The sequence below is a fragment of the Mangifera indica genome, chromosome 13 (genome assembly GCF_011075055.1).
Source record: "Mangifera indica cultivar Alphonso chromosome 13, CATAS_Mindica_2.1, whole genome shotgun sequence".
Classification (NCBI taxonomy): domain Eukaryota; kingdom Viridiplantae; phylum Streptophyta; class Magnoliopsida; order Sapindales; family Anacardiaceae; genus Mangifera; species Mangifera indica.
The window spans coordinates 11,670,264-11,684,395 of NC_058149.1; the positions used below are offsets into that span (position 1 = coordinate 11,670,264).

At 34.4% G+C, this 14,132-nt stretch overlaps 2 protein-coding genes across 3 annotated transcripts; both read left to right on the forward strand.

Annotated features, from left to right (window-relative positions):
• The first annotated feature begins 1,341 nt into the window (after positions 1–1,341).
• LOC123194047 (RNA-binding protein EWS-like) lies at positions 1,342–5,589 on the forward strand. 2 transcript variants are annotated; one of them, XM_044607168.1, is made up of 4 exons: positions 1,363–1,610; positions 2,237–2,270; positions 4,236–4,539; positions 4,847–5,589. In XM_044607168.1, the coding sequence occupies exons 1-4, from the start codon at positions 1,509–1,511 to the stop codon at positions 5,457–5,459; spliced, it is 1,053 nt and encodes a 350-aa protein (XP_044463103.1). In that variant the 5' UTR covers positions 1,363–1,508; the 3' UTR covers positions 5,460–5,589. The 2 variants fall into 2 exon arrangements, with proteins under 2 accessions (XP_044463102.1, XP_044463103.1); XM_044607167.1 differs by lacking the exon at positions 2,237–2,270 and having other exon boundaries at positions 1,342–1,610.
• Positions 5,590–5,743: 154 nt separating this feature from the next.
• On the forward strand, positions 5,744–12,015 carry LOC123194046 (protein tesmin/TSO1-like CXC 5). Its single transcript, XM_044607166.1, has 8 exons — positions 5,744–6,930; positions 7,382–7,489; positions 8,626–8,803; positions 9,243–9,602; positions 9,839–9,939; positions 10,018–10,112; positions 10,719–11,138; positions 11,560–12,015. Exons 1-8 carry the CDS (start codon positions 6,680–6,682, stop codon positions 11,820–11,822), a joined length of 1,776 nt encoding a protein of 591 aa, XP_044463101.1. The 5' UTR covers positions 5,744–6,679; the 3' UTR covers positions 11,823–12,015.
• The last annotated feature ends 2,117 nt before the right edge of the window (positions 12,016–14,132 follow it).

A 14,132-nucleotide genomic window follows, 5' to 3' on the forward strand; every position in this document is an offset into this window, starting at 1 on the left:
CTTGTCACTGGCCGAATTGTCTTTTCGCTTGAGTGAAAGAGGTGGCAATTTCTATTTAATGGTAACATAACGCCGTCCCACAGTTTAGATTTTGTTGTCTTTTTGGGCCCATCACTTTTTCCCACCCATATTTATGAAAGACTTTTGCACTCCTTCTAAATTTTAAAAGTCCATTTGTAAACCTTTATAGGTATTTAATATTGACATTAATTATCTCTTAATTAAACAAGATTAAGAAATCATAAAGACAATTATTTGTCTTATATCATTTCATATTTGTCCTAAACAACACACTCTCACTCTCACTCTTTCTCTCATTCACTACAACAAAAAGTCAATCACATCTCTAGGGGAATTTTGGTTCAAATTAGAAATTGTGGAAAGAGATTAAAAGAATTTGAACTTTTTAGATTTTTTAGTCCAATTGGTTCACCCGAGATTTTTAAGTGGGATTTAGATTATGAGTTGCATTTATTTCCACCAAGATTTTGGGGGTACAAAAAGGTGAAATCAGAATGTTGTGGAAGGAAATGAAGGACCAAATGGGAGAGGTAAAATTAAACAAACGGGGATACAAATAGGATTAGACTAACTTAGTTTAGTTCGATTTGAATTTATTTATTTTGAATATAAATGAAATTTAAATTTAAATGTTTGACTCATTTTAAAATCAAACTAAACTTGAACTATAAAAAGTTCTATTCGGTTTAACTATGAGCTAAATAAATAATTCAATTATGTTCAAATTTTACTTATAATTTGATTTGAATTATATTAAATAATTATTGAATGAGATCGTTTAATCAATAAGTAATAAATCTGAATTATGAATTTGAATAATAAATTCAGATCGAACTATTTTTATTTGAATCGAACTTAAACCATCTTTAATATTGATTTGATGAATTTGAACGGAGTTATTTTTTATTTGAATTAAATGATATTTAAACTCAATTTGATTCATATTTACCTCTGATTACAAAGTTAGAACTTGTTTTGATTATTGTGTTTTTGTCATCAACACATGCTATCACCATGTTCGATTTCTTATGTTTATTAATATATTATTATCAAAGAAAAAAAATTTAAAACATACATAAAACAAATAATTTTACATAAGTTTTATTATTTTAAGCAATCATAAGATTAATTTATTATTTATTAATCTTTCAAAAATATATTTTAATATCTTTTAATTAATTTTATAATAAAATATTACCCTGTCAAGCACTGTAGTGGTGCGGTGGCCGGCCTTGTAAAAATTCGGTAATAAGTTGCCCTTTCCTGTAAATTGACCCGTAAAAAATGTCCCATTACTCTAGGGTTTTTTTAATCTACCCCGCACCTTACCATTGATATATCTCTTCTCGGCAACAGACACGCGTTCATCGGATTCACAGACACTTAAAAGAAACAAAACCAATAGATGAGTTCAAGAGACAAGGACCAAACGACTCCGCATCATCAACCGCTACTCAGTAGCCTAGTTGTACGTCCCTCCGTGGGCGATGGGGGCGGTGACGGTGGCGGTCGCCGCGAATACGAGCCTGGCGAAGTTCGCCGTGATCCACCTCCAGCTTATCGCTCCGATCGGTACTCTGATGAGCCCGGTTCGTGTTGCTCCTTGTTTTTGTTTTTTCATTTGTTTTTATTTTGTTGCATTTTTTGAGTATCTTTCTCTTTTGAGGATCCGAATTTCGCAATGGTGAATTTCCTTGTTTTCATCCTGATGGGGAAAAATGATGCGTTTTGAAATCCTAGATCTGGTTCTTCTGTGTATGTTATTATGTTTTGTAAATTGTAGATTTATACCTTTTCGTTTAGCCAAGTATAATCACACGCAACTAAATTGTGAATGATCGGATTCGGCTGATTTTGTTCCACTATTTGATTCATGCGTTGTGAATTCATTCTCATTTTTTTATAATAGCTATTAAGCAGTTCAAGTTAGGATTTTAAAGCAACAATAATTTAGGTGAGTTCAGGTTATAGCTCATTATAATCTTCTGGAGGAGTACGACTTCTTCCTTCTTCTAAGTTTTGCTTAAACCAAACTTCTTTTTCATAGAACAAAGTTTTTTGGTTGTGAGCATACATCTTAGTAGATCTTAACTGCCTTTCTCGTTGAATAGTTTCCTTTATCACTAATTATGTTGGAATTTTGAAGTGGTAGTATTTCAGTGCTCTATTTTATATGTGCTTGGACACATATTCTGATTACCATTCTTCTCTGCAGCATGATATTTTCTCAAGTTTCTCGAATATATCAAGTGAGTTTGGAAGCATGACTCAGTATTGTATTTTCCTATGTTTTTTGTGCTAGTTTCCTGCTTTTTTATGTCTTGTGCTGCATACCGAGCATGTGGATCTACTACCAGTTATGGAGTGTCAGACTGTGAATAAATTTTCTATTATGTGTTACAGCTTTGAATGTTGCCTGCAAGAACTTGGGTCTTGAGGAAGGCATCATGGTGTGAGTGCGATCCTGGATCATGATGTGGGGGTGAAACTGATTATTTGTTTTGGGTAATTTATTTTGGGGCATTCCATCACTGGATGTTGTGCATTCTCTGTGAATCTTGAATGCTGCATCACAAAAAATAAAGTGCTTGTTCAGGTCATGACTAAGCCTTTTTAATGTGGATTGGTTTTGAATACTGTGGGAATAATGACTGTGTCCTCGGTTTCAATTGGTGTGGAGGTTTCAATTTGGAAAGATTCACTTTGTGGGGGATTTTCCCTTAAGTTTTACTGTTGAGATGAGATGATCACATGACATGGTTCCTGGAAGTGTCAGAATACCTAATATTAATTAACACAGTTGTGATGGTCATATTAAGTCCTAATCTGGGCAATAGTGTGTTGGGTCCACAGAGATATGATGAAAAATACACTGGGGTTGCTACTGGCTATGTCTTTGCGAAGCTGACATTTTAATTCGATTTGATACTAGTTGCTGGTCTTCAGATGTCATCAGTTCTTTAGTTTATGGAAATATCTAAGACTTCATGATGGTAATAAAAAATCTTTAGCTGCCGTCATGCAGATTTGTGGTTTGGGATTCTCTTTATGATATTTAATGGTTTGATTGGGCTTCTTACATTCTCTTTTCTTTTATCCATTAATGGTTAAATTGGTTTAAGTTGGATATCTGTGCGCTAAGTATTGTGTAAATCTATTTTTGCGGGCTTAGGAATTTCTTTTATTTTGCGGTAAGTTGTTTTATAGTTTTCTGTATCTCAGCTGGTGAATTGATACACAGAGTTGCTGCAGGTCTCTTGAAACTATTGGGTGATCAGTTTCTTTTGGTAATTAGTCCTTTCAAGTTTATGTTATGTTATAGAGGGTATTGTTAGTGGCAGACAATAATGAGGCATCAGACAGTCCTCCTCTGGCTTCTTATTATGCATGTTTTGAGCAATGGTCCCTTGGATTTGGATTGGAATTGTTTAATCTATGTTGCTTCTGATTTTTATTTTTTTGGTGTTTGGTTTATAACCACATGCTGGGATGTTTCCGAAAACAAGTGAATGGTTTGGTTGCTGGTAGATTTTTGACATAATGCTGTGTTTGGTGGCTGATTACATCTATGGTTCATCCTTTTGGTTTCGCTGCTCTCTATTGAAGATGTTTCAACTGCAGGTTTTGGATTAAGCTTGTACTGGGGTTCTGGTTTCTCTGTTGGTTGTTATTTTTAGGCTTATAACTGTTGTTGGTTGTGGACAAAATTATCTTCATCAGTACTATCTTGTCTTGTACTAAATTTGGTTGCTCCACATTCTGGGTTTGGGCCTTGGGGTTAATAAATCTAATATGTTAGGTTAGACACGTATTATTAAGCTGATAATGGATTACAAGATAGATGGATTTGGCTCTTGAGTGTAGGAACACTGGGCTTGTTTTTGTTTTATAAGGACTGAGTGGTTGTCATATGTGGTGAGTACAAGTAACCATCATTTGACTTACCTATCCAACAATTATTTAGTGGTTACAAGTAACAAGGGCAGTTACCAAGTGAACCTTTTCACTTGTTTTCATGGCCATAATATCATTTTGAGTTTTTGTACTGTTGATAGAGAAGATGGTCTGAGTGATGGTTGCAGCCCTTGCAAACATTGTGTGATCTTCATGGATAGCTGATCTTCAGGCATCATAAATACATTATTGCATCCATTAATTTCCTCTGTTCAGTTTGGGTTTGCTTATCTGTAGATTTTACCGCTCTTTTCTTCCAGGATATAGAACTCGTGTAGGTTCTGTTTCCCCTGTACGGCGTAGGGATGTCGATCATCGATATAGCTCTAATTTTGATCATTCCAGGGGTATGCCACACAGTCACAAATTTGGCAGTGGAAGGGATCATGGTAGATATAGAGACCCTTCACCACCTTATGCTCAAGGAAGGGGTGGCGGCAGGTCTTTTGGCAGAGATTTTGGTGGACCTGCACTTGGTCCTGGGCCTTTAAGAGGTGAAGGTATGAATCGGAATAATCCAAATGTGCGACCACGGGAAGGAGACTGGACCTGCCCTGATCCTTCGTAAGTTTACACATCACATTTTTGTTTGGATTTTTTTATTAACCAAGTTTTTCTTCCGTTCTGTTCGGAGAGACAGTTTTCTCATACCATTATGATCAAAACAGAGTTAGAAATCTCTACTTTTTTTGGTGATTCATGAGTGACAGTAGGCCATCTTATGCCATTTTTTCTCCCAACAGGAAATTTGACCTAGTGCTAAAATTGGTTTTTGTTTCACCAAACTCAATCAGTGAATACTGTTATTGGTGAAGTTCTAAGCATCCAATCTTGGTTTCTTCATATTCTCTTTATGTTTTCCATGTCTCAGATGTGGCAACCTGAACTTTGCTAGGCGAGAGTACTGTAACAATTGCAAGAGATTTCGCTATGCACCTGTTGGAAGTCCTAGAAGGGGTTACTCAGGCCCTCCACCACCACCACCACTGGCTCCTCCTTCTAGGCGATTTTCTGGTCCTCCTATGGATATTTCCTCTGACAGACCCATGAATGGCTTTAGGTCGCCTCCTCGTGGGTGGGGCATGAGTGGCCATGGCCCTAGAGAGTTTGGAGCTGGTGGACCACCACCTTCACGGCATGAAGGCAGGTTTTCTGATCACATGCGGAGGGATCGGCTTGATTTACCAGATTATGGTTACCGAGGAAGGAACAAGCCAATGCCACCTATGGATTGGAGCCATAGAGACCGTGGAAGGGACAACTTCAATGAAAGGAAAGGCTATGATAGACGGGCACCCTCTCCCCCTCCGGCTGCACTAGTTCCTCCACACCGTGGGCGATGGGGGCAAGATATGCGAGAGAGGAGCAGATCTCCCATTAGAGGTGCACCTCCACCAAAAGGCTATCATCAAGATATGTACATGGAACGGGGTAGAAATGATGGAAGAGGCGTCCGGCGTGACGGAATCAGAAATGCGTATTAGCATGGATAGGAAAAGATATTAGAACCCAGAGGACAGCTTAGGATTCTAGTGCTTTAAATTCCATTCCAAGTTCCCATGATAATTTTGTTAGACCCTTAACAATTCAATATCTATCAAGATTTTCTTTCCATTATTGACCAAATAGGTGGTAGCTATAGTTGTTGCCTTGAAAATCTGCCTACACAACTGTAGAGGCTGCGCCTTCATCACTCATTCGAGTCTTCGCTTTTATCATAATAACATATTATAAGTTGACTTACCTCAAACCTTCATTTACGTGATAAAATCTTCTTATTACGTACCTTTATAAATAAGCCAAATTTATTTTTTTATTATTTTCACTTGGATTTTCTAATTTATTAAATTATTTTTTTATATTAATGACCTCGCGTTAACAACAGAGTCTCCCATCAATCCATCACACCACAGACTTTACCTTAACCTAGTTCTAGTTGCGCCTCCACGTCAGCAACTTCTCTGTCTACTTACCGCCAATTTTTTTTTCTTTTCTCTTTTTTACCATCTGCTAAGCTCTTAACGCTAATGTTTCTTCCACTCACGTGCTTCTACATTTCCCAAATTCTTACATGGCATGATGTAACTGGTCGATCATTCTTCATCTCTGAACTTGACAACACATGATTTCACCTCCTTACGCGAATAACTTTGGTAATCTTACGGTCAACTACTTACCACAACACATTCCTATGAATTTCCACCGTCCGATATTTTTATTTCAATATATGCCGTCCGATGAAATAAAGAAGCGAATCTCACCCTTCAATATACACAAAAATTGAAATTTCAAAACATCTCAGAAGAGAGGGAGGAGAGGCAGAAGAAAAACCAAGTCCCTCTTGCTCTTCTTCGTTCCTTCCTTTTCCTTTGTTTTTTTTCACAGTTCCCCTTCTCTTCACAATCGCTGCACCGAATTCCATTTGTCTGCGGTTTTTCTATTTCCTCCGTTTGTGCGCATTCAGTTACTCTCTTTTTTTTTCTTTGGTTTAGAGAAAATCATCGGTGTCAATCTTGAGCTGAGCAATTACATATTCTGTTTACAATTTGATGCTGAAACGGTGTCTAATTGGTTTTTGGATCTGAATTTTTGTTAATTAGTGTTGATTTTGTGAAATTTGTGGGATTATTGGACTGTGATTGCTGAATTAAGCTTTAAAAAATTGCTTCTTTTTTGGTAGCAAAAAGTGGTTTCTTGAAATTTAATGGGGGAGGGTGAGGCAGGTGAATTCCCTCCAAAAAAAGTGCAATCGGACACGCAAGGCGGCGCCGGTGATTTTCCGGCGAAGAGGCTCGCGAGACAGCTCGATTTCACCGCCAGTTTTGGTGGAAATGTGGTTTTGCCTGAGCACCCCCAGCCGCAAGCCGTGGCGCTGATTACACAGCCGCACCCGCAAACTGTTGCGCCACCTGTGCCACCGTCCACGCTTACAACGCAACCATCAGTGAGGGTTGTGTAAGTCTCGGAATTCTTTATGAAAATTGATTTTTTGGAGTATCAACTTTTTGGTTATTTTTACCATATGTTTCCTCTTAGTGTTATGTTGTGAGAGTTTAGGTTTGATTGCACTCATTCAGTTGTTACATAGTTCATTTTTCACTTAAACTATTTATTACAAAATTCTTAATTTATCCTCTCGATTCTTGAGTTTTTAACTTTTTGGGTTATATTGAAATAAAATGTTAATTTGAGTGATTCTTTTACTGTTGAATTTACTTTTTGATTCTCAACTAATTTTCTCTTTGGTTGGCGCTAGTTAAATTTTCCGAAGTTCTCAGTGCTTTTAATTTGCATGTAAATAATTCTCCAATGCAAAATTACTTTACAAATATGACATTGTGGCAAAAGTTTATAAGCTCAAAGTACATACATCAATTTTGTTTAACAATACTTTTCCTTTCTCCAGGAAGCCAGAATCCCCAAAATCAAGACCAAGACCCAATGTTGACGTCAAAGAGAGTACTCCAAAGAAGCAGAAACAGTGTAACTGTAAACATTCGCGTTGCTTGAAGTTGTGAGTGTTTCACCCATCTGCGCATTCTTTAAATGAAGTAGCATCATTAATGCGTTATATATTTTACGGAAATTGGTATTGGATTGTTATTATTCCCATTTGATTTGAGGGTCCAATTCTGTTTATGTATTGAGACATTGGTTGATGTTGCTGTTTCATTGTGAACTTTTGACGATCAAAGAAGGAATGTGTTTTTTTCCCTTTTTTCTCCTTTTGTTCAAGAAGTTAGCCATGTGAAACTTTGGAGGTATGTAGATAGAATAGATACATTAACTAATTTGGTAATGATTTATTTCCATGATTCCAAAGTTAATATACTCATTCATTTTATCTTCAAATTATGGATTTCTATGGTCTTGTGTATATGCATTATTCAATATACTCATTCATTTTATCTTCAAATTATGGATTTCTCATATCAGATGATCTGGTGAGCTTGAAATCTTCAGTTAGGGTGAAATGACTGTAAGTTTTGGAATATTTTTGTGTTGTTTCTTTATACTACCAGTTTAGAGTATCATCAACCAAACTCACCTCATAGTATTGTTCTGTGAAGTAATTTTTTAGGAAATGCAATAGTAATGCTTTTTAAGAACATTTGAAGAATAATAATACTTCCAAGGCTGAGTTAGTTATTGATTAGAGTTACATCTATATCATAAAAGATGTTCATTGGTAGTCAGCAGATATTTGATCCAATATTATAATTTTTTTTAATTATTATAATAATTATATCAATGGGATTATACACAAAATATGCATATTTACTTGTATCACTGGTCTTAGGCAATGTTGGATACCCCAATTCCTTAATTTAAATAATTGTTGTTCAAACCACGTGTTAATGTGCATTTTAAACATATGACATGTTCCTTTTATGTATCATTGAGTTGTGTCACTTGTTTTATTGTCCATGTACTAGGTTTGTCCCTTCAGTTTTGTCCTTTCTATTTGCGAGAACATTATTACTTACCGGAAAAAAGATAATATTATATCATAGCTAGCTTGTCTGTGTATTTAATGTTTGTGCCCTCCTACCAATCTCAATTGTCTAGTAGCTGTTTATGGAGAAATGGTTGCTTCTTATTCAATGCAATTATGCTTACTGATATTTAGGTAATATTTTTCTGTAAAAGGTACTGTGAGTGCTTTGCATCTGGAATTTATTGCGATGGATGCAACTGTGTAAATTGTCATAACAATGTTGAAAACGAAGCTGCTAGGCGAGAAGCTGTTGATGCAACTTTAGAGCGTAATCCAAACGCATTCAGGCCAAAAATTGCTAGCAGCCCACATGGAACACGGGATAGCAGAGTATGTGTGCAAACTTTAAGTAGTATTTCTCTGTGAAATATGGTCTATTGATCTCATTTATGAAATGCTGAGATCACCTTGTAGTGTGTGTAATTTTGATTAAGCTTTAAATGCTCATTAGGCATCATTACTTTTTTCTTTTTCACGGTCCTAGTGGCTATGTAACTTCCTGAACTCTTTATTATTTGTGCTATGATTCAAATTGGAAAATTTTCAATGAATTAATTTTGCTTTGTGAAAGGAGTTAATGGTGCATTTCTATGCACACAATTTATATTATTTTACTAAGCAAATGTTAGCCAGAGCATTGTTTTTATTCCATATTCAGATGGCTTTTATTTGGTTGGCTTGCAATCAGCTTTGTGCATTATTGCTGTTAGCATTGTACTGTTTTCTTCTTGTTGTTGACAAAATTAAGGACTTATTCAAATGATTGTAGGAGGAGACAGGGGAAGTTTTAATACTGGGAAAGCACAACAAGGGATGCCACTGCAAGAAATCTGGGTGCCTTAAAAAGTACTGTGAATGCTTCCAGGCTAACATTCTGTGCTCTGAAAACTGCAAATGCATGGACTGCAAGAACTTTGAAGGAAGTGAAGAGAGACAAGCTCTCTTTCATGGAGATCATGCCAACAACATGGTTTACATTCAGCAGGCAGCAAATGCTGCCATAACTGGGGCTATCGGTTCATCTGGTTATGCATCTCCGCCTGTACCCAAGAAGAGAAAAGGCCAAGAACTCTTCTTTGGGTCGACAGCCAAGGATCCATCAATACAGAGGCTTGGACATTTTCAACAGGTAGGCTTGATATTGGCATATATTACTAGTTTATTTGGACTTTTTTAAAAGAAAAATAGTGAATGCTCCTATTGCAAAAACATTCTCTGGATGGAAGTCAAGTCTTCTCTGCCACTTCATGCCGATTTGTGTTGTTTAAGATTGAATATTCCTCATGCTTGTTTTCAGGCAGTGAAATCTAAGCTAATAATGGTAATATTAGGTGCATGTTCTATTTTTTTTCTCTTTTCATTTAGGCAAAACAAGGTCGAGCTTCTGTGCCCTCAACCTTATCTTCTGTTCCTGTCACTCGTTCTGGTAGCACTGCAGCAACAGGCCCTTCAAAACTTACATATAGGTATGTGCATGGTTCTTTTGAACAAAAATATCTCTAACATGCTTATTACTAAAGCTAACATTTATGTTATGGCTCAAGGTCTCTCTTAGCAGACATTATCCAACCACAGGATTTGAAGGAACTTTGCTCAGTTTTGGTGGTTGTATCAGAAGAAGCTGCAAAGACACTTGCAGGTAACATGTGCAAAATTTTGAAGTTACCATGTTACAGTTTTATTAGACTAATACATAGTTAGGTCTTTAATGCAACAAAAATATCTGACAGTGTAATCTTATATTTGATTTGTTTTAGAATCCTTTGAATTTTAAAGTCTAGTGATTATGACTTATTTTGAGAGTATTTGTATTCCTCCTCTGCACACGAACACATAAAATAATTATTTTCTGTTAATTTGTTTATTGAAACTCATTTTACTTTGAGTATCTGGTTGTTCTTTACTAGTTCAGTTTACATCACTTTTGTGGCTATTTATATGATTCCATGTTACATTGGAGGATTTAACTGGAGATATAAAGGACTTCTGCTCCATTCTTATTGAGTTTGGCTATTGTCATTCAGTTAAGCAGGTCCTTTTGTCCCAGATCTTGCATGTGGAAAAGGGGAGGGGAAGGGGGGCATTGGCTTGTTAAAGGAATTAATCTTTCCAATAACTACTTTTATCGATATGTTGATCATTAACTCAACATGATACTCCTGCATGTGCATTTGCTTCTGTGGATGCCTTATGAGTATTTTGCTTATGGGACTTTCTTTATTTTTTTAACTTTGAATTCTTCTAGACCAAAGAAATGCAACAGAAAAGCAGGCTGAAGATCAAACATCCACTTCCTTTGCTGCATCATCTCAAGAAAGGATAGAAACCAAGAAAGATTTAGATGTTGAGAGACCTTTGACTGATGATTGTTCAAGTACAAAGCAGGCTGATAAAGTTGGCCCGGAAGAATCCAATTCAGATGGTGCTGATGTGCCAAAAGGAAGGCCAATGTCTCCTGGAACTCTAGCATTGATGTGTGATGAACAAGCTACAATATTCATGGGAGCTTCTTCTCCTAGTAGGTTAGCTGGACATGGCTGCAACACATCTTCACAGTTGTCTCATGGACAAGGCATAACAGAGGTTTATGCAGAGCAGGAAAGGATTGTTCTAATGAAGTTTCGGGATTGTCTCAATAGGCTCATCACCTTTGGAGAAATAAAAGGCAAGTTTGTCTCTCTCTTTCTACTTTTTTTTTATCCTCTCAATTTTGCTACTCTTTTATTTTTTCCTGTGATTGCAAAGGCTGACTATAAGTTTCTAAATTGATCATACCATTTTTGGTGACTGAAAAAATTTTGGTACTTGCCTGATATATATTACAAACAAATTCTGGTGTTGATGTTCATATCATGAGAAACTTTAGACCTTTCTATGATGTATATGCATAATATCAAAACCTAGTATTAGTTTAAAAATCTCCAGAACAATTTTCCTCACCTTGTCAATTTTTTAAACTCAATTGTTTGTGGGGGTACTGAAGTTGGTTAACCATAATTGGGATTGGAATTTTCATGGTCTAAGTATTCTTTCATGTTTTTCACACTTCACTTGTTGAGAAACTAACAAGGCCTTTCTATTTACAGAAACAAAGTATTCATCCTTAGGCAGGTCTCATTTAGGGAGTCAAAAAGACACACCCAGCAATGGCATGCCAAATGGAAGAACGGAAATGGGAAATCATCAGGCACCTGTCAACAATGGTGTTCCGCAAACCTTCAGTCAAACTACAGCCAAAACATCTCAGATTGTTACTACAGCAGTTGCTGCCTCAAATAACAATTTTCCAAAGATTCCAGTTCTTCTTGGAGGTAAAGAAACTAAAACTAAGATGGAAAACAAAATGTAAAAATATACTAACAGAGCAGATAAGCCAGAGGTATGTATTCCATGTCTATTATACTACACCATTGTTAATTTCGGCTTCCTCTATGATGCAGTCCTCAAGAAAGCATTGAGCCTCATTGTTAAAACATACCATAATCTGATTTATTTCTTCCGTTATTAATATTATTTATAAATCAAAATTTAATTCTCTGCCACTGTTGGAGTCTTAAAATGCACATGAATGAAATGCTAACAGCTAGGATAGATTATAGAGTAATGTGTATCTATTTTGAATATATAAATAGGTATACACTTATATGTGTTATCACATGATTCAGTGTTATATTATCATTAATTTAAAATTATCCAATCATATGATGATACATATGAAATATATACTTATTTGTATACTTAAAATAGACATACATAATTTAATTGTAGTTTAGACTTGTAGACTATAGGAATTCCTTGATCCTCCATCCATCTTTTATCTTGCTTTATATGTTTATTGTCAAAAGTTTGAATCATCATTGTAAGGAGATAGGAATTGAATCATCTCTTTTCAGCTTTATAATCAGTGCCTTTTTGGACTAGCATCATATTTTGGTTGTAAATAGTATAAAGAGATGGAAAGCGCTTTGGACGCGTCAACAGAGACAAATTTGGGATAAGGAAGACGGTGGCACTTGTCATGACATGTCGGCAGCCAGTTTAGTCCTGGCAATTTACACTCACCAAAATTTTATTATATTTAATTAAAGTAATGATATATGAATAAATAATTATATATTATTATATAATCAGATAATTGAAAATAATAGTGATGGTACAATTATAACTTTACAACATTTATTATAAAATTGTGTGTTTATTTTAGATAATATTTTATTATTAAAATTAAAAATTTTTTTTGAAAATAAATTATTTTTGAAATTATTGAGTATAAATTATTATTATTATTGTTATATTTGATAAAATTTGATAAAAATTAGTAAATATAAATAATTATTGTATTTGATTAGAGGTAATAACAAATATTAATGTATTATTTTACTTATATAGTCTTAAATATGTTATTTTAAAATATTTTTTATGATAGTTATTATATTAATTAAAAATAAAATTATTTTTGTCTTAAGAAATTTAATAAATAATAATATAATTATAATAAAATTGAGATTATTTTGATAATTTTTTAATATTTAAAATAAATATATTAATCAGATTATTTTTTATTATATGCCACATTAATATTAATAATAAAAAATTATTAAAATTTTTTATTATTTATAAATTAAATAAAATAATATAAATAATAAAAAATAAATTATTATAATAATCTTTCCAAACGTTTCACCGAACACCCTTTTAGATTGATTGAAATTAGTTAGATGAATGTTGTCAGTATTTGTGGGCAAAATAACCTCATTACTTGTTTACATGATGATTTTCATTAACGAAAATAATAGGTGGGTAAATGTACTTCCAAATTAAAAAGGTGAAAAATTGTTATTTCATAAAAGTTCGAGCGGTATTAGTTATTTGACCTTTGAAAAAATTATCAACTACTTTTGAATAATAATAAGTTCTTGTTGTTATAAACAGCCGAACAGATATTGTCTACTTTGGGCTTTAGGCCCGTACGATTTTGTTCCTAAAACGCGTCATTGAGTTAAGGGTTTCTGGCCCGTGCTTATATACAAGCTCAGTAGACAGAACGGGAGCGATGTGAGACTTCAAGTCATAACATACCCCCCATCATTATTGTGCTGATAACGTGTTATAAACAGTCCAACAGATATTGTCTGTTTTGGGCTTCAGGTTCGTACGGTTTTGTTTCTAAAACGCATCTATTGAGTTAAGGGCTTCTGACCCTTGCTTATATACAAGCTCAATAGACAGAACGAGAGTGATGTGGGACTTCAGGTCACAATACTTGTGATATAGAGTAACTTAGGTTTTTTATTAATGATAAATTATTGTTGTCATATAGGTATATTAAGTGACAGAATCTTAATGATAAATATTTCAATTTCTTCTTTGTTTAATGGTTTTTCAATTACAATTAATTTAAAATCTTTGATTTTGAATGTCTATTGGGTTACAATTTGAATTTTATATTTTTTATTGTGATTTTTATTTATCATAAAAAAGGGCCAAATGACTATTACCCACGCAAGGTTTAATATAAACTCAATTTTCTACTCATTAACTATAAAAAATTTAAATATCTACTATTTTATTAAATTTTATTATTAGTTTAAAGAGTAAAATTATCTTTTATTTAAATATTTAAAATTTTATCATATTTTCTCTTCCAAAATTTAAAAAT